The 24,374-nt window shown below is 33.9% G+C and overlaps 1 protein-coding gene across 1 annotated transcript; it reads right to left on the bottom strand.

The window, feature by feature from the left end:
* Positions 1-10,568: 10,568 nt before the first annotated feature.
* On the bottom strand, positions 10,569-12,494 carry LOC130985065 (protein DETOXIFICATION 49-like). Its single transcript, XM_057907840.1, has one exon. The coding sequence runs from the start codon at positions 12,257-12,259 to the stop codon at positions 10,814-10,816; it is 1,446 nt and encodes a 481-aa protein (XP_057763823.1). The 5' UTR covers positions 12,260-12,494; the 3' UTR covers positions 10,569-10,813.
* Between the last annotated feature and the right edge of the window lie 11,880 nt (positions 12,495-24,374).

The following is a 24,374-nucleotide window of genomic DNA, read 5'->3' as shown; positions in this document are numbered from 1 at the left end:
CTATTGTGATTAATAAATAACATGACTTAGCTAAGTCAGTTATGAATCTGAAATGAATAATTATTGGTTTACTAAATAATTCTCATCGCGGTTTTACTCACGCGAAGCTAACTGGCTTAGTGAAAAAAAAAATAATAACCCTGCTTCAATTAGAATATAATCCAGTGTCATAAGCTGAATTTAAATCATAAATAATTACTGGGCTTGATTTACTGAAAGATTAAATAATAATTATCGTATTACTAGATTTAAATATAATAAAAGAGCGGGCTACTACACATACTCCCTCCCTCCGTCCCATTAAAAGCGATAACTTTCTTTTGATCACAAAAATTAAGAAGTGAATTATTATGTTTTAATATCACAAAAGTAAGTGTCACATTTCTTTGAATTGTAATTCTTTACCAAATAAATGAAGATTTACTTATAGGTTAGAATGGAAGATAGGGTAGATTAAAGAGAAAGGAAAGATCAGAAACAGCTGCTAGTGAAAATTTCTGATAAAAAACAAAAAAAGCTGCTAGTGAAAATAAAGTAAAGAGCTGAAATTAAGGAGAGGGTAGTGAAAAATTGCGTGGGTATATTTTGTAAAGGAGACGACGGCTACAGTATGGGGGCTACTTATTCTCAATTATGGCTTCTTCTTTTCTTTATCTTTTTTTAGGGAAAAAAAACCAAATATCATTAATTTAAATCATAACGTATAATACACGAAGCCTTGAACGAAATTCAGACTTCCGAGCATGACAAAAGTTGAGAACTACATGCCTCCTAGCATGTTCAAACACTTCCCATAAATTATCACATAGAGATTCCGAACAATTATGGCCTTTTCTGGGCATATTTTGTTGGGACAAGTTTTTAATTGATGATTTTGATTAGAAATTCCTATTAATGAATGATCTAAGGTCATGTACAGTTCTGAGGTTAGAAAAGCTTCTATGTTAGGCAACTTTACGTCTAAGATTGAAAAACAATGTGCGCCTGTGTTTAGTTTTCTCATGTCAAGGGGCTCATAAAATTTGGACGAGTTTCTACACTTGGTTTCAACTTTCAACTCAATTATGTGAGTCACGTGAATACACTTTCCAATTTTGAGCATCACACGAGAATCGTTAGAAAAAAGATTTTTGTAGAGGCGTGAAAGACTTTGTGAATATGAATAGTATGAAATATTTGGAATCACATAATTGGGGGGATCTTCGAGAATGGGACGAGCAACCGTGATGCTTTGATTGAGTTAATAAAGGTTAGGTTTTGGTTTTGGATCTCTAATCTATCTCCCAGCTTTTCTAGTTATAGTTTGAGTGACTGAATTTGCAATCCAACTCTTTGATTTGTAGGAATTTTTTTAATTTTTTTTTAAAGGTTTCCTGAATTTTGTAATCGGTTGATTTTACTTTAAAAAAAAAAAAAAAAAAACAATGTGCACCTGCTTCAAGGAAATTAGGTCACACGAGACAGATTGTGAGAGAGAGTGAGGACAAACATATCATAGGAAATAATGCATATTTGTATTTAAAATAGCGTACACTTTCATTCAATAGTATACGTATTAAAAACACGTCAAAAAGAAATTTAAAAAGAAAAATTCTCAATCATCAAATATTTAAGGGACTATAATACCCTTTCGTTATTTATTTATTTATTTATAATAATGCATCTCCGTATTTTTTTATTCTGGAAGGCTCTATCGCGTGTCGTTTTTTAATGTGTCCACATGAATATAATGTGTGGCCCAAATTTCTGTCTGGATACAACTTAAAACTAGAGGGTGTTTGACTGAGCGTATAAGCTCTTTAAAATATCTTATAAGTTTTTTATGAGCTTACAGGCTCCTTCAAAGTATTTGGCAAAATAAGCTTATAATTAAATAACTTATAACTCTAAAAATAAGCTCCAAAAAAAAAAATCATCTACATCAACTTATCTTTTCATAATCTAATATGTAACAATTATTTTATAAATATTATTCAACTATAATTTGTTATTTTCATCATATATCCTCTCAAGTTCATCTATCTTCGATTTTCTCTCTCTAACTAAAAATTCTCTCTATAGCTTATACGCTCAATTATCCAAATACTTTGACAACTTATAAGCTCTTAAGAAACTATATCTTATAAGCTCTTGAAATATCTTATAAGCTTAAAATAAGCTTAGCCAAACAAGTTCTAAGGGAACCATATGATCTCACCTCTATATATATAATGACTCATTTTAAAATATAGATAGGAACAATTTTCAGCCCTTAAATCATGAAAATCTACAGTAAATTCATCACTTTGTCAGATGAATTCATGATTTTAGATTCGAATCTTATAGGGTACAAAAATTTTGATTTTAGAATTTTTGTCGTTTTCACTCTTTATTCATACATATATCCATACAAAATTCATGAATTCCTAATTTGTATTTTAAAACCATAACCTTTTCCTATATATATATAAACCATGAGAAATATTATGCTACATGCATTATGTGAGCACCGCTCACGTTTAGTCCTCGTTAACATTATTTTTTTGTTATATATATATATATATATATTTTATTCTAATATATTACAAATTGTTATTGGGATATAATTTAATAAATTACATAAAAATCAATGTCTGATTTATTCTTTTTATTAATTATTTTAAGTTAAAGGCGATATAAACAAATTGAACTTTGATTTTATGTAATTTATAAAATTAATGATCTCAATAACAATTTATGAAATATTAGAATAAATATATATATATATATATATATATATATATATATATATATATATATATATATATATATAGAGAGGTGGGCTAAAATAAAAACAGTTTTTTTGTATAAAATAGGAACAGATCTCACCCATTGATTTTTCTAGATCGTATGGCCAGATTTCATCCTAGTTTTCAGCCTACATATACACGCATAGGATGCTAGAGGATATTGATGTCATTTTAACTTTTCACAATCAGTTACCAATATATGATTAATTATTAGCATATTATTTCCATATCAAAACAAATCTTTTTTCCTTAAATCATAACCTAAGCGTGTAATCTCTTTAAATATGCAGTGCAATTGTTTACATACTGAAAACCCAGAAAACTTGAGATTTCTTTAATCTCGTCGTTGCTTGAAGATCCATATATATGGGTCGTCTGGTACGCCGTTCTACTCAATTTACTGTTGTAGGCATTCGTGCCTATATATTTAGTATCTAGGTGGTTGTCAATATAAATTCCTTGAATATAATTGCGCTAAATATAGAACACGAATTTCTCATATTTACGATTGGTTCAGGAATTGTTTAAATAATTCATGCATACATGTTAGTAATTCATACTCACAGTTTAAACTATGCTCCCCTTATTTTACATATAGTGTTAACACGGATTCAGAATATCTATTATGATTTGGCTAAGTTTTTTTTTTCTAATTCATTCATAATGAAGTAGTGGTTCACGCCATAAGTTTCATGAAATATGTTGCAAATATAGAACAAAGCGTAAATTAAATTGCATGAATTATGTGTTGATACATCAGGAATCGAAAATTAAATTGCATGAATTACGTTTTGATATAACATGGATCGAAAATTATTTTAATCCAATTCAGGAACTGCTAAAATAATTCATGCAATCAATTTTGTGATTCATTTCTGGTGTGAATATTGTAGCCATATTAGTTCTCTATTCACATCTTAGATTATGTCCCTTGTGCATATCTAGCACGTTGATATGTTTTTTAATTAATTCATACACAATAAATTTGTAATTCATGATTCAAAATAACTCTAATTATTTGATAAGCTTTCCCAGTGATTCATACATAACAAACTAATTATTCATATTTAATATAATTAGTAATATGATAGTAGTTATTTGATTGCATGCATATCAATTGTATCCAAATTCTGGATTGTCCTCTAGAAAAGCACGATATGTTATATTATAATAGTAACCACAAATGTATGTAGATAATTTCATTATATTTTTAATATATCATGTTTCATTTCCATTTAACATCTGATTTTGAAAAGGGGAATAAACCAAGGAGAAATTGCAGGAAATGCGATCGTCTTGTTCTGACTCACGTAATTGCGGGAAGGTAGTTGACAAAGAGAGAAACGAGGAGTGACTACCACTACTGCGTTGTCAATTCATTATCTCATTGCTATTGAACAATTTTTCGTTTTTCACATTTCAATCTTAGACATTGGGTTTTTGGATATTTTTGATGCTTTGAAAAAAAAAAAAAAAACTTCCATTGATTATGACTGTTGTTGTTAACTATTTAGTTTGAATTAAGCTCTTATACTGTGGAACCATTAGATACGTGGCAGTCCTTAAATTCCTATTTAACAAGCATTGAATCATTATAAGTTAGTATTTACATCTCTTCACATCAACAAAAATTAATAAAAAATAAAAACTAGAGATCAATTCATGCCGATGAACTCAAATATTCATGCAATTGTATGTAACAAATGTACCACATGTGCCGCCAATTCATACCAGTTCCTCGATTATTAATATATTTTTCACAGTCACACACAATTGAATTGTCGATATACTTTAAAAAACCCCCAATAAAAAAAATGAACTTGACGCTGAATGAATTACTAACATATCAGTTTTTTATAACGTGCATTAATGTTTATGAATCTAAGAATTATTAGTTTGACGCTATTTGAGTGTTTTAGCTTATACTTCTTATTAAATTTTGTGTGTCATACATTGATATTCAGTTCATGTCCTACAATGATAATTCGGTCCACTTTTGTTAATGATCGATGCAATTGCCTCACTGCTATATCTCCAACTCAAATCTAATTCGTATAAACAAGGGAAGCAGTTCACCCCATAGTTAGTACTTCATACAAAAAACCATGGACAATATTTCATACTTTGTAACCTATTAGTTTGTGCATTTTATCTTCATAAACTGAAAATATTCAATCTTTATTACTTTGTACAAAATAAATGACCACACATTCATCATAATTTCATAATGTACTAAATAATCTAGAATAATCAACAACATTCGTCAAAACCTCCAATGTATCACTAAGAATTCAATTTACCACACCAAATGCGAAACCAAAGCACAAATAAGTCTGTAACTATCCATCACCCAATAGTTAAGCTTCTCGGGTAGATCCTGGATAGGAAGATCCAACAAATAATTAAATCCTAATGTCGCCACTGCTTTTGATGCTCGTTCATCTCGTTCAACAAGGACGACTAATCTTCTGGACGTCTGACAACCCACTCCTTGTAATTCACCATCACCGCTTTGCGCTTCTCGTTCCTTGTCTTTTTTATAACAGCGACGGTAGACCTCCAACATCAACCGAAGTGTCTGAATTATCTTCACCAGACTGCTTTGCAACCGTCATTTCTTTACTCTTTTTCAAAACTCCTAATTCATTCAAACAACTAAATAATTCAAAAAATACACAAACATAACCAAAAAACATATAACCACATAATGCAAAAATTCAAGTACCACCTAAATATAGAAAAAAGTACAACCTAAACCACTCTTAAATTAATAACAGTTTAACATACCGTCTATCATTGCAAGCTTCAACTCTGTTAGCAATGGGTCATTCCTATGCTTAGTTCGTGTTGCATAAAGATGAGGAATTGTATCTCCTTGCATAAAACAAACTTGATACTGGACAAGTCACATAAACAAACCTTCACTTGTCTGTCTATTGTATCTCCCGAATTACTATACCTTTTTCCCCTTTTTTGGGCACATTGCTGCAATTCACGCGCAAATTTCTTTCGTTATGCACACATATTGTGGCTTCACAGAACCCCAAAGATATAAATTTATCACACTCACACAAACGCATATCTAATATCAATTGGGTTCACACTCATCACCCACGCAAACTTGTATCCATTTCTAATCAATTACTACCTAATGAGCTGGCAATCATCAGCTAAACAATCAGAATACACAAAACAGATGTCAATTCAGACACGACACAAAATATTTTCAGATTACAACATGGTTCACGCTAATAAAGTTCGTATATGCAATTTCATAATTATGGATTCATACAACATCTAAAATTGATTCAAGGCCAACATGTAAGAGTGATTCATACAACAAATTCATATCAAGAACAAAACTGATTCATAATTAATATCAATAATTCAAAAAACTTATAATTTAGCAATATCTTCCTTTGAACGGGTTCACACAAAGTACAGAGTTCTAATTCATGGTTGCAATTCTGGTAAAACACATATATGTTCATGAATAAATGATGTCCCGATTCACATTGTGGACATCATCAGATAATGATTACACAAATGAATATTATTAAATTCACATTAATACCCCCGAAAATCATCATTGTGACATGTTATCTACAAAAAAAATGGGGAAACACCAGAAAATAAACCCAAAGTTTCGATTAATTCATATCTTACAATCTCAGAGATCTCAAGAATACACATATATTGAAAAAAGAAATAACAAACCTAATAGAAAAGTTGCAATTAGACGAATTCCTTAAAAAAAAAACTGATATGTGTAGATCCACTACAAAAAATAAAATGACATCTCACACAACATTGTTCTGACACCAATTAATCTGTTTATTAAATTATAAATCTGACAAAACCATTTAAACTAACAAACTAATTCATGCGAATTAAAAATTGTACAAGTACAGTCCATGAATCAAGCAAACATGCAAATTCGTAAGCAAATATACAAATACTTTAAACCATTAGAGAAATCGCACATGACAACTCACTCACCGGAGCTCTTCGATTTCGTCTTCACCATTAAAACATGGGATTAGTTTCACCTACTTTTTTGGGGTTATAAATTTCTGTTCTCTGCGGAATAAATATGCAGACGCAATATGAAGAAAATAGCCTGCAAAAAATGGTAGAAACTAAACCCTAAAATGATTCATTTTATTGATTTTAAATTAATTCTCCATAGCAATCATATAAAATCTGATTTTCCTTATTTATTGAGCACAATTTTCGGGGAATAATTGTTGCAGATAAACATTCGAAAAATACTATACCAAAAAAGCCCTTGTAAAAAACTTTGGTGTGAATCATACGTATATGACCTTCGAACTAGATAGCTAAATAATTCACAATCTCAACCGTCCAGATTTTTAGATCAAGGGTTAAGATTAGTTCCTATTTTATACACTAAGGGGTGTTTTCACCCTAGCCCTCCCCTATATATATATATATATATATATATATATATATATATATATAGGGAAGGGCTAGAATAAAAACACTCTTAAGTGTATAAAATATAAATGATTTTCAGCCCTTAGATCATCAAGATCTACGGTTGATTCGTAACCCTGTTGGATGAATTCGTGGTCCAGGGTTCGAATCCCATAAGGTAATGCTAACTAAGACTAAACATGAACGGTGCTCACATAAGATATAACATAACATTTATCTATAAACCATAACAATTATGTTTCCAAGCAAAAAACATACACAGAGATCACTATCATTATCAAAACTTTTTTACATTCTTAAAGAATTTTAAGTAATCCAAATAATGTTCGAGAGAAACCAAATTAAAGAATCGTTAATTGGTGAATTAGACCTGATTTATAGATTAAATAAAAAAATTAATTAATTCATACTCATTTTTGCTATTAATTGTCTATACATAGGTTTTTTTCTTTTTTTCCTTTTTAAGTTGTTATACATAGTTAATTATTTCCACTTGAATATTTTTATTCATTGATCAGATTCGTTTTTAATTCCTAGTACAACAATAATTTTACTTTTTATATTAGTTTTGCAACTCACCCTATTTGTAAAGCACATGCATGATCCAACTACCTAAGAAACTTTAGCATATTTAGGAGATTTTAAGATAATTAAACGGTTGCAGGACAATTATATATAATTATTAAGGTTTTAAATTGATTAGTGTATATAAGAAAGAATTTGAACTGTATATTTGTCACACCAATCAATATATCGGAAACTGTAACGAAAAAATAATTATTCATGGCATTTTCCAATATTTAAATTATTAATAGGGTCGACGATTAATTCAATATATAGTAAGTTGCATGTGTAGATCGTACAACTGTTATATTATTTGATCGTATCAGCATATAAATACTCAAAAATCGCAAGCATGTGCTTCTAACATAATTTCTGAGTATGTTTTTGTTATTATATTAAGAACTATATGCTGGACCTGAAATGAACCAGGTCCCTCGTGACAGCCACTCCTATTTTTCAAACTATATAAAAGGTATCGTTTCAAATTTTAATTATATAATTTTAAGAATTTGGCCCTTCTAAGGGGGTACTGAAAAGTTGACCCCAATCCTCTCATTAAATCTATATTAACGAATGACAGGGGTTTAATTGGTTAGTACTAGGCACACTAGATCCTCCATTTTAATTACATTTAATTTTAGCATCACCTGTCACTCATGTCCCATTATTTATTTATTTTCTTTGATCTCAATTTCAAATTATTGTTGTATTGGTTTGATTGTAAAATATAATATGCCTTACAAAATAAACCCTAGTTAAATACGAAATTAAACTAAAATCTTACAAATTTGAAATTTAAGAAAAAAGAAGAAAGGGTATTAATAAAATTAAAAATAACAAAATAAGACGCCATCCGAATGTGCGGTGATAGTGATACACTGAATCTCAAATGCCACCCGAATGACTATTGTCGGTCCACAATGCCAATCCAAGTGAGGGCATTTTAGGGCAAAATGTATGTAAGGGGATTTGACTTCATTCTTTTAATTCCTTAGATTAATTTAACCCAACAAATCCATTTAACAAGGGATTTTCATGCATTCTACCCAAAACAAACGGCACGTTCAAATTTGTGCGTGACATGTATAATTAAAATAATGCTATATAATGGAGTACTATTTTTAGTAAATGGGAATCCCTTGATATATAGTTGTCGGTTATACTGACAATTCGTGGGGTGAAAACGTCTAAAATCGGGTAGAAATTATGTGTACCAAAGTTATTAAGATACGTGCAAAGTCGCGACCCGACGGTTTGGACACATGCGGATTTGATCCTCCATGTGACGTTATAAATAAACACGTGACGTATAAGAAGGGTGTTACGTTGGGTTGGGGATACATCATATACATATACATATATATTGTTACATGCAATTCGAAACTTTGCCATCTTTTCACAACTTGGTGGGTGGGAAAGTCCAAATTCAGATACGCATAAAATTTAAAAAGAAAAAGAAAAAAAAATGTTCAAATACGTGCGAAGTTGTAGCCCAACGCTTTAGACATTCTCGTTCAAACCCAAACTCTATGTGAGTTGTGTGTGTGAAAAGTGATGGTTGTTTACTCGTCTACGTAAGCCGGCAGTTGAGAAGATTGAATGGTCCATCACTTTTTGTCTAAATTCGCATTGCCCTTTTTAAATCCCAGACTTGGAAAGTTGAAAACCTTTAGCTTGTCCCAACCGAATCAAAATCTTCTATTTAAGTGGCAATAACCTTGATATTTTCCTCTTCATATTCTTTGAATCTCAGATTCTCTAGCTGTCATATCGTTTTGACCTTAATTGGTGTATCGTTTATTTTTATTTTTTATGTTATTTGATGATTTGAAGACAATTCTAATTAAATATGAATGAGATAGTGGTTGTGATTTGTGAATGATGGGATTTTGTGTGATAGATGGGATAGTGCTGATTATGCTGTATTAGATGTAAATGGAATGTCTAGTAATTAATCGATAATATATATTTTCAGTTTCGTGTATTTTGCAACTTTTACTATTGAAATAGTATACACTATTGTTGCTTGGATATAAGTGTTTTTTTTATGGTCAAGACTTTGACGGGCTGTTGAAATTATTGATGTGTTGGCGTTTAGGCGCCTAACGAAATGCAACATGATCGAGTTGTAATATAACGAATTTGTAATAATTAAGAAGAAGAAAAAAAAACAATTAAGAATGCATTAATGTGTAGCTAGTGGATGCGTATCTATGTGTATATCACAAATATACAATCACACACAAGCACTGGCCCCCATTTATAAACGCAATAATAAATTGTGGAATTAATATATCAAAATAGTCCATTTTAAATTGCAAAGATAAAGCAATAGTTAAAAACAATATTTTATAGTTTAAAGTATTATTTTGCCCTTAATTCACATAAATCGGCCTTAAATTAACTATTAAGAAGCATTATGATCGTGATTGTAAAATATGATTATGAATTATAGACAAAATAAGGTCAAATTCACAATGAATGAGCTTTGTGGTTGTGAATTATTATAATAGTAAGAGTAAAGTAAAAACGATGATAATAAAATTGAAAAATTGTATAAGTGAGGACTATTTTCTAGTTTTTGTGATTATTTGTTTATCTTCACAATAATAAAATGGCCTGGTATTTCATGGATTCAGTCATAAATTGAGTATCTAGTATGGGTTTACCAAACGTAGCATTTACGACACGCTTAATTTGCATGATCAATGCAGTTGATACAAATACTTGAACCGCCGATTATGGCGAAAAGTGTGAATAACTTTGGAGGCATAGGCATGGGGAATGCGTTTTTTGATTTTGTGTCATTCACACTCTACAATCTCTCAAACCTCACTGTATACTACCAACAACAAAATCTTTGTTCCTTTCTTTGACTTGCGCATCTAATTAAACATTAACATTTCTTAACCAAAAAAAAAAAAAACATATGTAATTCCTAATTAACATCTCTAATTAATGCTATCCTTTGATTTACACTAACAAAAAGAAAAGAATAAAGTGATCGATGAAGATTTAATTAATTAAATTAAATCAATGAATGAATCATCCATTTGGGTATAATCCGATGTTTTCCCGGTCAAGTGCTTGGCCCTGGCAGCCTGAAGCTCCCAATCCGTTCTGAGCAGCACGAAGAGCATCGCCAGCGCGCAGGAGAACTGCGCCGCCAGCAGCCCCATCCACAGCCCCTTGAAGTCGTAGTGGAGCCTGAAGCTGAGCGCGACGGCCACCGGCATCCCCACCAGGTAGAAGCAGGCGAGGTTGATGTTGGCCCCCATCTTGGGGCGCGCCGTCCCCCGCAGCACTCCGCACCCCGTCGTCTGCGGGCAGTTCCCCAGCTCGCACAGCCCGATGATCGGCAGCACCGCCGACGTCAGCGCCAGAATCTCCGCGTCGCGCGTGAACAGCCCTGCCCACACATTCCTCACCGCCACCGCGAACGCCAGCGCCCCAAGTCCCACCGCGAAGCTGGCGCAGAGGCCCACCACGGCGGCCGCCCTGGCCCTCAGCGGGCGGTCGGCGCCGAGCTCGTTCCCCACCCTGGTGGACACGCCGAAGCTGAGGGAGGAGGGGAAAATGTAGATTAAGGAAGTAGTCTGGATGAGGATCCCCATGGAGGCGACGGTGGCGCGTGGGGTGACGAGGAGGCCGCAGAGGAGGATCATGATCTCGTACCACCACCACTCCAGGCAGACGCTGACGCAGCTCGGGATGGCCAGATTGAGAAGCGACCCCCATTCCTTGAAGCACTCCGTCGACACCCCTCCCCACGTCTTCTTGTAAACCCCCGACATTGCCACGTACGCCACCAGGGACCCCACGAGGTTTATGTTGGTCCACACGGCCGCCGCCGCCACGCCCCTGAGGCCGAGGCCGAGCACCGTCACCAGCAAGTAGTTGATGGGGATGTGGAGGATGATGGAGAGCGCAGCGCAGTAGGTGAGCGGCATTGTGATGGATTGGCTCCTTAGATATATGCGGAGGGGGTGGAGGAGCGACTGCGCGAGGAGGTCCGGGAGGGAGAAGAGGATGTAGGAGTGGGCGGCGGCGGCGATGTCCGGGTCCTGGCCGCAGAGGAGGAGGATCTTGTGCATGTTGAGCCAGAGGAGGGCGATGGGGACGGAGGCGAGGAGGAGGAGGAGCACCGTGCGTTGGAGGGTGAGGCCCAGGAGTTTGAAGCGCTGGGCGCCGTAGGCTTGGCCGCAGATGGGCTCCATGCCCACGGCCAGGCCGGAGAGGATGGAGTAGCCGGTGATGTTGGCGAAGCCCACCGCGAGGGCGCCGCCGGCAAGGGAGAGGTCGCCGAGGCGGCCGAGGAAGAGCATGGAGATCATCGAGCGGGAGTAGAGGATTAGGCCGGTGAGGATCATGGGGAGGGAGATGTTGGAGATGGATTTCAGCTCTGAGAGATAGCTGCTTGTTGCTTTCTCTTCGCATGTTGGACCCTTGGAAACCAATGGATTCAACATTTTTTTTTATTTTTTTATTTTTAGTGAGTTGGTTTGGTTGGGATATATGTAGAGAGAGGAGTGTATATAACAAATCAAGGAGGGCTTGACTAGTTTTAGAGAGAGAGAGACTGAGAGAGAGAGGAGGGAGCGGGTGTTTTTGATGTTTTTGTAACACCCATCTCTACTTATATCGCAAATGGTTTCTGTCTTTTTTCAAGGAAGAAAGAACAAACATTTGGAGTTGTTGTGGTGTGGAGCAGCGGACGGCTTTTTTTAATAATACTATATTAATTAGTAAAACACTGCATTCTAGTTTTGTTTGACTCTCATCACTCTGTTTTTTTATGAAGCCTTTCATTTTCAGTTCAAAAAAGAAAAAACCGTGTGAATTGCAGGGATTTGAACACGGCAAAAATGGTTGTAACATGCTCATATATCACCAATTCCACACGAGGTCCGACACTATTAGGAGGTGGGATCTTTTAGAATTTAAAATTTCAAGAATTCTTTTGAAAATAAAAAATTCAAGAACAAAGAGAACAATAAAAAAAATAAAAAAATTATAAGAACATTGAAACTAGTCGAAAACCTGATATTTGGTAGTGCTAGTAATAGAGTATAGTTTAAGATTTTGTTGTGTTGTGACCGCCCATAGGCTATATCACACTATTTAGCCTGCAAGACATTGTTAAGATTTATGGTGTTTTTATGTCTTGCAGGCGTGAAAAACGTTTCTCCACGCTAAAACATTCTCTCCCCTAATTTTTTTTCCTAGGTAATACTCGATAATTTTTTAAATTAATTAATTTCTTTGTTTTTAATTTGGGCCAGTTCCACAGTTTATTAATTTTAATAAAATAATAAATTAATATTCTCTACGTTTCATTAATAATGATTCGATTTCCTTTTTAGTCTGTCTAATTAATAATGGCTCATTACAACAATAAAAAAACTACTCCCTCCGTCCACAATTTAAAGCCCCACTTCGGTGTGGGCACGGAGACTAAAAAAGCCGAAAATGTGATGTGAATGAAATATAAGGGTAGTTGACTAAAGTGATAAAGATAGTTGACTAAAGTGATAAAGGTGTTGTGAGTTGACAAAAAGTTGATTTCACCACTTTTTTATTATTACTTTTATACTTTAATCACTTTCTTCTAAATAACTGTGCTTAAAAGTAGGAGGGGAGAGCCACATTTAGTGGGACGAATGGAGTAACTTTTTGGGGAACCCCTTTATAAATATATAGATTCTGAAGATATAATAAAACCTCTTTAAATAATTAATAATTTTTTTTTGCGACTTACAAATTTTAGTAACTTATAGAATGCTTTATTTATTTGAGAAATGATAACTTTAGCTCAAGTTGTAATGTGTAAAAACAAATTAAAGAGAGATAATATTTTTACGGAGCGCTTTTGAAATGGTCATTTTAAAGGGAAAAAAAAACACAATATTTGGCCACTAATTGAAAAAAACACAAAATCTGACCATTTATTACGTGTAAAGATTGTTTTGCCCTTAATTATGACGGACCGGAGTCGGGTCGAATTCGAGTTTGCTCGCGGGTTAGGCACATATGGCACTATTAGTGCCATATGTGCCAACCGAAAAAAAATATAAGTATATGACACTAATGACACTAATATAGCCATAAGTATCATTCGTACAACACTACATAAGAGAGTATATGACACTAATATGGCCATAAGTACCATTCGTGCAGTACATTAAATGGAGAATCTAAACCCTAAATGGATAATCTAAATTCTAAATGGATAATCTAAACCCTACGGAGGAAGTGTTCAAAATGGTCATATAACTATACTCATTTAAATAATATCAGTACACAGGTATATGACACTAATATGCCCATAAATACCATTCATATGACACTAATGTCACTAATATGGTCATAAGTATCATTCGTGCAGCATTGAGTATATGGCACTAATAGTGCCATGTGTGCCTAACCCGCGCGCAAACCCGAATCTGGTCTGCCCTAATTAAGGCAAAACAGTCATAAAACGTAAAAATGATCAGATTTTGTGTTTTTTCAATTACTGGTCAAATATTGTGTTTCGTTCTTCAAAATGGTCATGTGAGTATATTGTTTTATATTTTCAAGTATTTAAATTAAATAAATTTATGTATCTATTAATTTATTGTGGTCGATATTACAAAGATCTAATGATGATTTGAAGATAGTTCAACATCACTGAAAGCAATCATGTAAAAGGAAGCATTGAAAGCGACAACAACTATCCAAAAAAAAAAAAACAATAACAACTTTTCACAAGTGTTTATTGTAGCTGGAGAATTCGATGGAAAAACTTTCAGATGCAATTAGAATTTTTATGGAAGACATCCTCCTAGATTTCAATATATTTCAAGAAAACTCATACAACAAATATTTTCTTTATTAAGGGAATGTTAATTTTTCAAATAGTACAATTATGAATACTATGATATCTTGTTAAAATATGAATTTATTGTTGTCTATATTTTTTAATTGAAAATCTAGATGGATCTCATCCTTAACTTTTCTAATTGCATATAGAAGTTCTAGTATCTACGTCTCTGGCCGCAATAAAAAGTTGTGAAAAGTTATTGTCGTTTTCAATATTTTCTTTTCGTGATTGCTTTCAGTTACATTGAATTTGTGTAAACCCCAAATATTTAAAGTTAGATAAAAAGAACTGCTATAAGCATGAAAATATTTAATTAGTTACAATGAACTGAATTGTCACAGCCCAAAACCATTTATTTCTTTGTAATTTTTTATTTAAGGGCTAATTGCCTGTAAATTCCTAACGTTTACACGGAATTGGTTTTTGCACATTTTTTTATTTTTCTTCTTTTAAATACCTAACCTTTCATTTTTGTCTGGAATTTGTCCGGTGACCGGTTTTTACTGACACCGGCGCCGGAAATGCTACTGTGGCAGCCGGAATCGCTGATTTGGCAGCCGGAAATTGACACATAGCCTATTCATTGACACGTGGCAAAAAAAAAAAAAAAAGTAAAATCCCACCCCCCACCCCCCCCACCCTTCTTCTTCCTCTCCCCCTGCCACCACCACACGTCGGCGACCACCACCAGCGTCGCCCCCTGCCGCCACCACCACCCTCTCCATCCCAGAGCCGACCAAAGGCAGCCGTGACGACCAAGGCAGCCGTGCTGGAGGCCGTCGCGGAGGCGCTGCGCCTCGACCTCGTGGAGTCGCGCGACGTCGCCACTTCCCCCCACACAATTCCGTGAAATTTCAGAAAACTAGGGTTTGGGGGTGGGGAAGAGAAAGGGGAAGACGATGGGTGGATCCGGGCGCCTCAATTGATGGAGGGGGAAGACGATGGGTGAAAAGGGATCTGGGCGCCACCACCACCACCAAATTCGTTCAATCCTTCCCACCACCAGCACCAAATTCACAGCAAACATCAAATTCCTACCAAATTCCTATCAAATTCACAGAAAACATCAAATTGGAGCGTTGAAGGTCGACGGGGAGGGCCGACGCGGGTTTGGAAAGGGGGAGGCGGAGGGGGAAGTGGCTGCGGCGAGGTGGGGAAGGGGGGAGGGCTGACGCGGGTCTGAAAAGGGGGAGGGGGAAGGCGACACCACAATTGGAGCGTTGAAGGTCGATGGGCACTGGTGGTGGTGGCGGTGGGTGGCGGCGCTGGCGGTGTGGAGGTGGCAGGGGGCGCGCCGGGTGGGGGAGCGGGGGAAGGGGGAAAAGACGATGGGGGGAGGGGAGAATTTTTCTTTTCTTTTCCACATGTTTTTTTTATTTTAATTTTTTCATATATTTTTCCACATGTCACAAAAGTGACACCATGTTAATTTCCGGCTGCCACCTCATCAGTTCCGGCAGCCACAGTGGCATTTCCTGCGCCGGCATAAGAAAAAATCGGTCACCGGATAAATTTGAGACAAAAACGAAAGGTTAGGTATTTAAAAGTAGAAAAATAAAAATTGGTGCAAAAACCAATTCTGTGTAAACGTTAGGGATTTACAGGCAATTAGCCCTTTATTTAAAAATCATTAAATTTTTAAGCTATGAAATTTACATTCATATAAACCTTTATATATACATAATAAATAATTATTATGGTTTATTTTCTTTTTTTTTATATTAAATTAAGATTTCAAATTGATGGACTTTAAAATTTATTTATTTTTCGAAGCCTTTATTGTGCTCAAAACTTATCCTGTTTTAATTATAATTATATTATATTGGATAAATTTAAAGTATTCAAATATTTTCTTAACATAATATTAATTAAATCTATTAGTTATCTTTGACATTAAGTTTTTATTTATTTTTACACCGCCTAATCCCATAACTTCATAAATACCCCATTCTTCTTACCGATTATTTTCCCATAACACTTTTACTTCATATATATATATATATATAGGAGAAGGTTCAATGAAAAAGGCCTAAATGTAAGAAAGAAAAGAGAAGTAATCTCATCCGTTGATCTTATCTAATCTAACGGACATGATTTGTTCACGCCATGTTCAACGGATTTTTTCGTTGAACATATGGGGGGTCGAAACCCAGAACCCCCAAAAATATTGTATATGTTCACGAATGTTCAACGAAAAAATTCGTTGAACATGGCGTGAACAAATTATGTCCGTTAGATTAGATAAGATCAACGGATGAGATTACTTATCTCTTCTTTCTTACATTTAAGCCTTTTTCATTGAACCTAACCCTATATATATATATATATATATATATATATATATATATATTATATAATATACACACGCACACAACAAACCACATACAATGATACAAAATAAAAAAATCTTCTTTCATGCACACACTCACGCACCCCTAGTATACATATGTAATCATATATTATATGTATTAATTATATTTAATTATGTTTCTACATATTATATATACTAATTATATTTAAGTTTATTTAATTCTTTATTGGTTATTATTTTAATTTTATGGAATTAGGTGTCGTGCGATTAGAACGTGGACTTTAAATTATCGCAGTTACTTTTCAAAGTTCAAGTATCGGGTGTGGAATTTATTTAAATACATGTCGTGGCTATTTATTGTCCATTTTAATATTATGTGTTTCCGTATGTATTATGAATTACATTAATCGCTAGGGGCCCGTAAATAGGGTCCAGGACTTCACCGTCCTTGGATTGCCACAATACGATTTGAGGTTATGTATCGCTAGGGGCCCGTAAATAGGGTCCAGGATGGAAAGGTCCTTGGATTGCCACAATACGATTACATGTTAAAGGGTTGCAACCATTATATTGAGGATGTCGTCAGGGGCCCATAAATAGGGTCCGGGACTTTAAAGTCCTTGGATTGCCACAGTACGAATATTGAGGATATGCATGAAATGGTCGTATGTGTTACTGTTTTATTAACTTGGACAATTATTGCATGTTCCCACACTGAGTGTACCCTGTATGCTCATCCCATATTTAACATTTTCAGGTCTTAAAGGTCAAAGGCGCGAGGAAGGTCGAATGACGGATCAAATATTTTTGAATTTAGCTTTCCCCAAAAACATGTTATTTTGAGTAAAGAATTTTTAAATATAAAATTTATTTTACGATTTTCTCATTAAATATTTATTTATATTCATGGTTTTTCCGCATAAATATACATTTAAATTTTAGTTAAATTTGGGTGTCACATGAATTGATAGATAAATGAATTTATTTAATTAAACAGTCATGAATCTATTTAATTTAAATACATTAAAACATTAGCTATCATTTTTTTGTACAAATTATAACTTGATCTAAATTATAATTTTTAAAATTTTGAAAGTACTTTATAAATTCATGAATTAATAATTTATCGATATATTAGTATCTCTTTAAATTAATTAAAGTTTTAAGTCTAAGGATATTAATTTGTAGAGGTTTTATTATTATTATTATTATTATTATTATTATTATTATTATTATTATTATTATTATTATTATTGTTGTTGTTGTTGTTGTTGTTGTTGTTGTTGTTGTTGTTGTTGTTGTTGTTTGACGATGAGAGAATAGGGAATCCCCATTTTATATATAAAAAAAATCAGAAAAGATACACGAAACCTATCTAAGGTCCAAGTATACAAATCCATTCATAGTTAGAAATAATCTATTCTATTAATGTTATTTAAACACTCTCACATGTTTAAAACCATGCTTATCTGATTTCGACCAATAAAGTATTCGAACTCGCTAGTGCTGAATAATACTCCCTCCGTCTCACAAAAACATAAACAATTGGGAAGTGACACATGTCTTAAAAAATATTAGTTGAGAGTTATTGTGAGTGAAAAATGGGCCTGTTAGGTCCGGAGGGTCTCAAATAGGTGTATGGGGGGGAATACACATATAGGCTATTTTCGATCTTTAAAGAAGATCAAAACTAAACTTCAAACACAAACTCACACAACCTGTTTACAGAAAAGAGTTTTGATCAAAACAAGGTTGGCGACTGATACTGAATACTCTTCAGTAAAGAGTTATCATTTAAGTCAAAGATCTTAACTGATGCACGTAAGGCTTCAGTCGAGTTTGATAAATAGAGATGTTATGAATCTTACTGACTATCAGAAGATAGATCAGTTAGACTGATAACACACGCAGCGGAAAACTTTTGTTTCGAAATAGCCTGTGAGTTAAGCACGTTGTCAGTCTTTAGGTTTCTCTTTGCGATTAATCAGTTTCAGTTTACGAAGGAAAAAAGCACAAGTAAGAAAGTAAAATACTGAAAGTTGTAAATAACACAGAGATTTTTACGTGGTTCGAAAAACTCTTCCTACATCCACGGTCGGTTGATCAGACCAACAACTTCACTGGCAAGTGCTTACGGGTGCACAACAAACCTGAACATGTGCTTGCGGGTGCACACAACCGAAACAACTGAAGATCCAATCTTCAGTACCAACATACCTTGGTGAATTTCTCACTCCTAGCATGCACTGGGCACTAGGATCTCATGGAGACAGAACGCCTTTCTGAACTCCTTTGCAACACAAACACTCGATTCAGTAGGTTGAAGGAAAGTAACTTCAAAGAACAAGTTATTTGGAGTTAGTTTGACCTAGGCTTTGGATAAACAAGATTTGCCTAAGGTCTAAGAGAATATATGTAATCAGCAGTGACTGATTTTTGACTTTGGGATTCTCTTCTTCGATTCGAACTTTGGAGAGTCTGGGCTTTAGCTGAGAAACAATTTTGGCAGTGTTTCAGCTTATGTCGTTAAATCGGTGAAGATTGAAGTGATCCTCAAGCGCTATTTATAGGAGACGTCTTGAATAGATCCGTTGGCGGAGAAGGTCTTCAAGAACGACTATGTTGAAAAGCAAGAGATGCGACATCTCTGAAAAGGTAATCACCAAAGAGGAATGATCTCTGCAGAGAAATGACGATCCTGAGATCTCTGCATTTAATGCGGCTGTACTTCTGGAGTGCGTGGCTTCCTTTGAACGTTGGAGATTCAGTCAGAGGAAGAATGTTTAACTCATACTTGACTTTATTATCAGTCCGCTGATTCCACGCGGCTCGCATTAAGTAATCAGTCAAGAACTGATTCTTCGACTGATGCTTCAGTCGGCAACTTCAGTCTTCAGTCTGCAGTCCTTCGTTCTTCAGTCTTCAGAACATCAACTAAACTAGAAAAAGAACTCTAACACTTGAGTTCAAGTAGTTCTAGTCTATTACAAAAGAAACCTATTGATTTTGGTACCATCAAAACAAGGATTAGGATATTTCATTAAGTTCCCAACAGGGTCTCACTTTATAAAGTGTTATGAGAGTAATGAGTTAATTGAAAGTAGTGGTGGGCTATGATGATTTTTTTGTAAATAAGTATGAAAAGGAAGGATAACAAGTAAGGAGATAGTAAACAAAAATGGAAATGTTCATATTTTTATGAGACATTCCAAAATACAAATTGTTTATGTTTTTCTGAGACGGATGGAGTACGAATCAAAAGAACTATGACAAGAACTAAAGATCATATTAGACGAAGATAAAATGTCAAATCTTAAGAAATTAGTTAGCACTGAAAATATGAAGACACCTCAGATCTAACCATCATTGTCAACACTGAAAAATAGCTTATATATGTCTTATATTCAAATGTAAAGTGCATTCATATATTAAGAAATACTCCTGCCATCCACCAATTGATTATCTATTTGGAAGAGACGCAAATTTTAAGAAATTGATTAAGTGTGTATAAGTGGAACAAGGGTCTCACTTTTATAGTGAGTTGATTGTGTCTGATACACTTAAAAAAAATTAAATAAATACTCATTTTGTGAATGAATCAAAAAAAAAACATGAGTACTCATTTGAAATATAAGATCAAAATTCTTCAATGATTGATGTTAAAAATTATTTGTGTTTTCGGTCCTCTCGACTATCATTCTTTAGTCATCAAATATATATCGGTGTAGATTCGACGTCCTAACAATTTTTATGTCCCATTATCAAAATTTAAACAAGATGTCTATATTAAAAGTGGTACACAATGCAACATCAAAAAGTAAGACACTAAGAACCTTTAATTATTATGAAGGGAGAAGTATATTCGGTCATTCGATCGTAAATATTTTTGGGGAATGCATCATTTAACTGGATGAATCTATCACTTAAATTTAAATTTTACAGAAAACGAAAATTTGATTTTTTTTTTCGAATGCATAAAATTTCAATATGACAACGATAATTTTATACACTTAGTATTTTCAATTTCTCGAAACAAATATAATTATCACAATAACTATCCCTTATACATGTATGTAATTTTCTACAAATTATAAAGGGATAACATAAAAGAAGTAGTCGCTCTTGTATATATGGAAGAGATAATATTTTTATGTCGATCCGAATCGGTTTTTTAAGAAGCACAAAGTTGTATGGACGGTTCCATTAATGATGAATTGATTTTGACTTTCCAAGTGCAACAAACTTTTCCACTATATGGCCATGAAATTGCCAAATGGGTCGGTTTTTGTTTAGCTTTTTTTTTTTTTTTTTCTTTCTCTGATTAGTCATTAAAAAACTATTTTAATCTGTGCATATGTTAGAGACAAGGATAACGATGGATAATGCTAGACGGCGTAAATAGGATGATTTCGAATAAAGAATGTTTGACTTATATATGTCAATTTTGACCAAAAATTAAAGGCTTTATGTGGCATAATTTAATTAGCTTGAGAGTTATGGATTCATTTAGTGTCGTCGTGAGGTATGTATGGAAACTGCTTGTTTGAATTGATTTAATCTTTATTACTACGTGTCGACTGTTTACCATTGGTGCGTCGTTTTACACCAAAAATATTCGACAGTCAGCCGGTATGCCCACACTGCGCAGACAGCAGTAAGCAAGATCGTCTCCCAAGGGACTGGCGAGAATTTCTCCAATTAAAGCCTGCAAAGTAACCACGAAATTTTGAGAAGAAAATATAGAAAATACTAAACTTAAAATTAAATAAATAAAATCCAAATAAACCAATTTTTCCAATAGCTAAAAGATGAATAAAAATTCAACAATTAATAAAAGAATTCCAGCAATCAATTAAGTCCACCCTAACTCAATTATTCCGATCATCGATGCAAAAATAACTTTAAATTATGCAAACAAACCAGTTATAACCACCGAAGACGCTTCTGACGTGATCTTATTTCTCCTTAATTATTCGGTAACCAGGAAGACGCTTCACTAATTACTACCCTAATCGACTGACAACCGTAAGAGACGCTCTATAGGTTTAATGAGCCAACAACATTAATATCTAGAGAAACCCGATTCAAAACCAATAAACTCTGACGCATGATTATTGAATTAAGACTGTTTTTCCCTTGACCCTGATGTGTCAATTTACCACTAATCAAACCTAAACCACAATTACGGATGGCCGGTTCAATTGGCTATATAATTAATTCTAACCCAATAAATATTTGCAACTATCTAATGGATTAAAACAATTAATATCATTAAACATGGAGAATCGCAGATGCAAACATTAAATAAGTATAAGAACAATTAGATCTCACAGAATAATTTTGCTAGTGCTTCCCTAATCGTTGCCGGAATAAACGAATTTAGCTAGAAAACATAATTAACTAACAAAAAATAAATAAAAAAATTGCAAAGAAGAACGAAGAAAAGAAACGAAAACTGAATTAAACTCCAAACTTGCGTCCAATCTCTCCAAAAGTTGCGGCTGCTAATGTGATCAAAAAGTGGCCGCTGGAATATGATTTAAGCTAATATATATAAGTTACAGAAACGATCACCTACCCACCGTGGGCATGTATAATGTGCCCACTATGATGTGGCAATTGTAATTATGATAAGATAATTTTAATTAGAGTAAGATTTATTAATTCTCTTTCCTAATTAAAATTGCCACATCAATGATGGACATGTTATGTTTGCCCACGGTGAGTAGGTGATCGGTTCTGATATAAGTTAATAAACTAACCTACTTCTAATCTATCTAAAATAGCGCATAAGGCCAAAACTAATAACAAAACTAATCTAGTAAAGTAGCAAATGGCGCACAGGCCCACAAAACAACTAACTAAATTCAAAAACTCAAAATAAATTAATAAAGCATATCCCACAAAAATAATAAGATCAGCCCATAATTTAAAACTCATCCGCCACTCTTCTCGACAAATTTTGTCTTCAATAGTTGCAATTCAAACAGCAATTCAGGTTCTACTCTCCACAGTCTCAAGCTTCAAAATTCTTCTCAAAATCAAATCTTTTCTTCAAAACCTATTAAATACCATCAAAATTCATATAAGATCATAATTAATTCATACCCAAAAGATGATATTTAACACGAATTAGACAAAGAAATCATACCAAAATCCCCCAAATAAATGCGTATAAATACGCCCAATCAACCATCACATGAATAATCACTCAAACATTCCTTCTTTTTTTTTTTGGGTGTGTGTGTGATTATTAAATTATTTATGTAACATGGATGTAAAATGAGTTATGAACTTAGATACTGAAATTAGATAAAGGTTTCAATAAAATTGTTATTTGATATTTCTCAATATTTTGGAGTCTTGGATAATCTTTATTCCATGAACTATATTAATTTGGTTTATTAAAATTTTGAGTTTTTATTTGTATTGCAGTAAGTTCTCGAACATTCGTTTTTGTTGCATTAAACTTTCGATTTTTGGTTTACGATATTTTAAGAACACCAGTAATAATCTTTCAGCAAACCTATATATAATTCATACAGCCATGGAATTAAAAACAACTTTAAAACAATAATAAAAAAGACAAAGTGCATTAAAATAAAAGATTATTGATAAGTGAATTATTGCACCTGACTGAAAAGATACTAATAAAATATTTGTTTAGGTTCTGAAAGCTCAATGAAAAATAATTAAATTGAAGGATCACCACATAGCAAAACATAAAATTAAGTTCAGAGACACACGATGATTTTTCTTCTATATATATTTATACATAATGGCATATTCATATCAATTTTTTTAACGACGGAGGACGGACGTCGTCAAATGGCGCGGCAGTTCGAAATCGGCGGACGCAGAGGAAAGAAATAGGCTGAAATATGAAATGGGAAAGAAAGGAAGAAATCCTAACTATAACCCGCTTATTTAACGATCTAATTTTGAATTAACGATTGAAATTTCGGTCGTTATGAATTATGAATTAATTTTAAATAAAATATTCATTTAACGATCGAAGCATATTGTCGTTAAAAATTATTAAGTATTAATAATATCTACACTAACGACCATTTATGAATTGTTGTTAATTATTTATTCAGTTAATTTAGTTTTTAATTACTTAACGACCGAAAGTCGATCGTTATTAATTATTAAAAAATAATTTATTATTATATATAGGGGTGTCAAAACGGGATACGGGTATACCCGACCCGACCGCGATACCCATGCGGGTTTTGGGTACCCGATACCAGCTTTTTACGGGGTGCGGGTCGAGATCGGGTATTGAAATTCTAAAAAATGCGGGTATCGGGTATACCCAAATATCCGTCGAATATTTAATTTATATAAAGCCGATCGCCACCGCCGGCTGCCCGCTGGAATCTGGCTCCGGTCAGCGTAGAGGAACGCC

The sequence above is a fragment of the Salvia miltiorrhiza genome, chromosome 1 (genome assembly GCF_028751815.1).
Source record: "Salvia miltiorrhiza cultivar Shanhuang (shh) chromosome 1, IMPLAD_Smil_shh, whole genome shotgun sequence".
In the NCBI taxonomy this organism is placed as follows: domain Eukaryota; kingdom Viridiplantae; phylum Streptophyta; class Magnoliopsida; order Lamiales; family Lamiaceae; genus Salvia; species Salvia miltiorrhiza.
The sequence above is the reverse complement of the archived record's forward strand: the minus strand, read 5'-3'. Positions and strand labels throughout refer to the sequence as shown.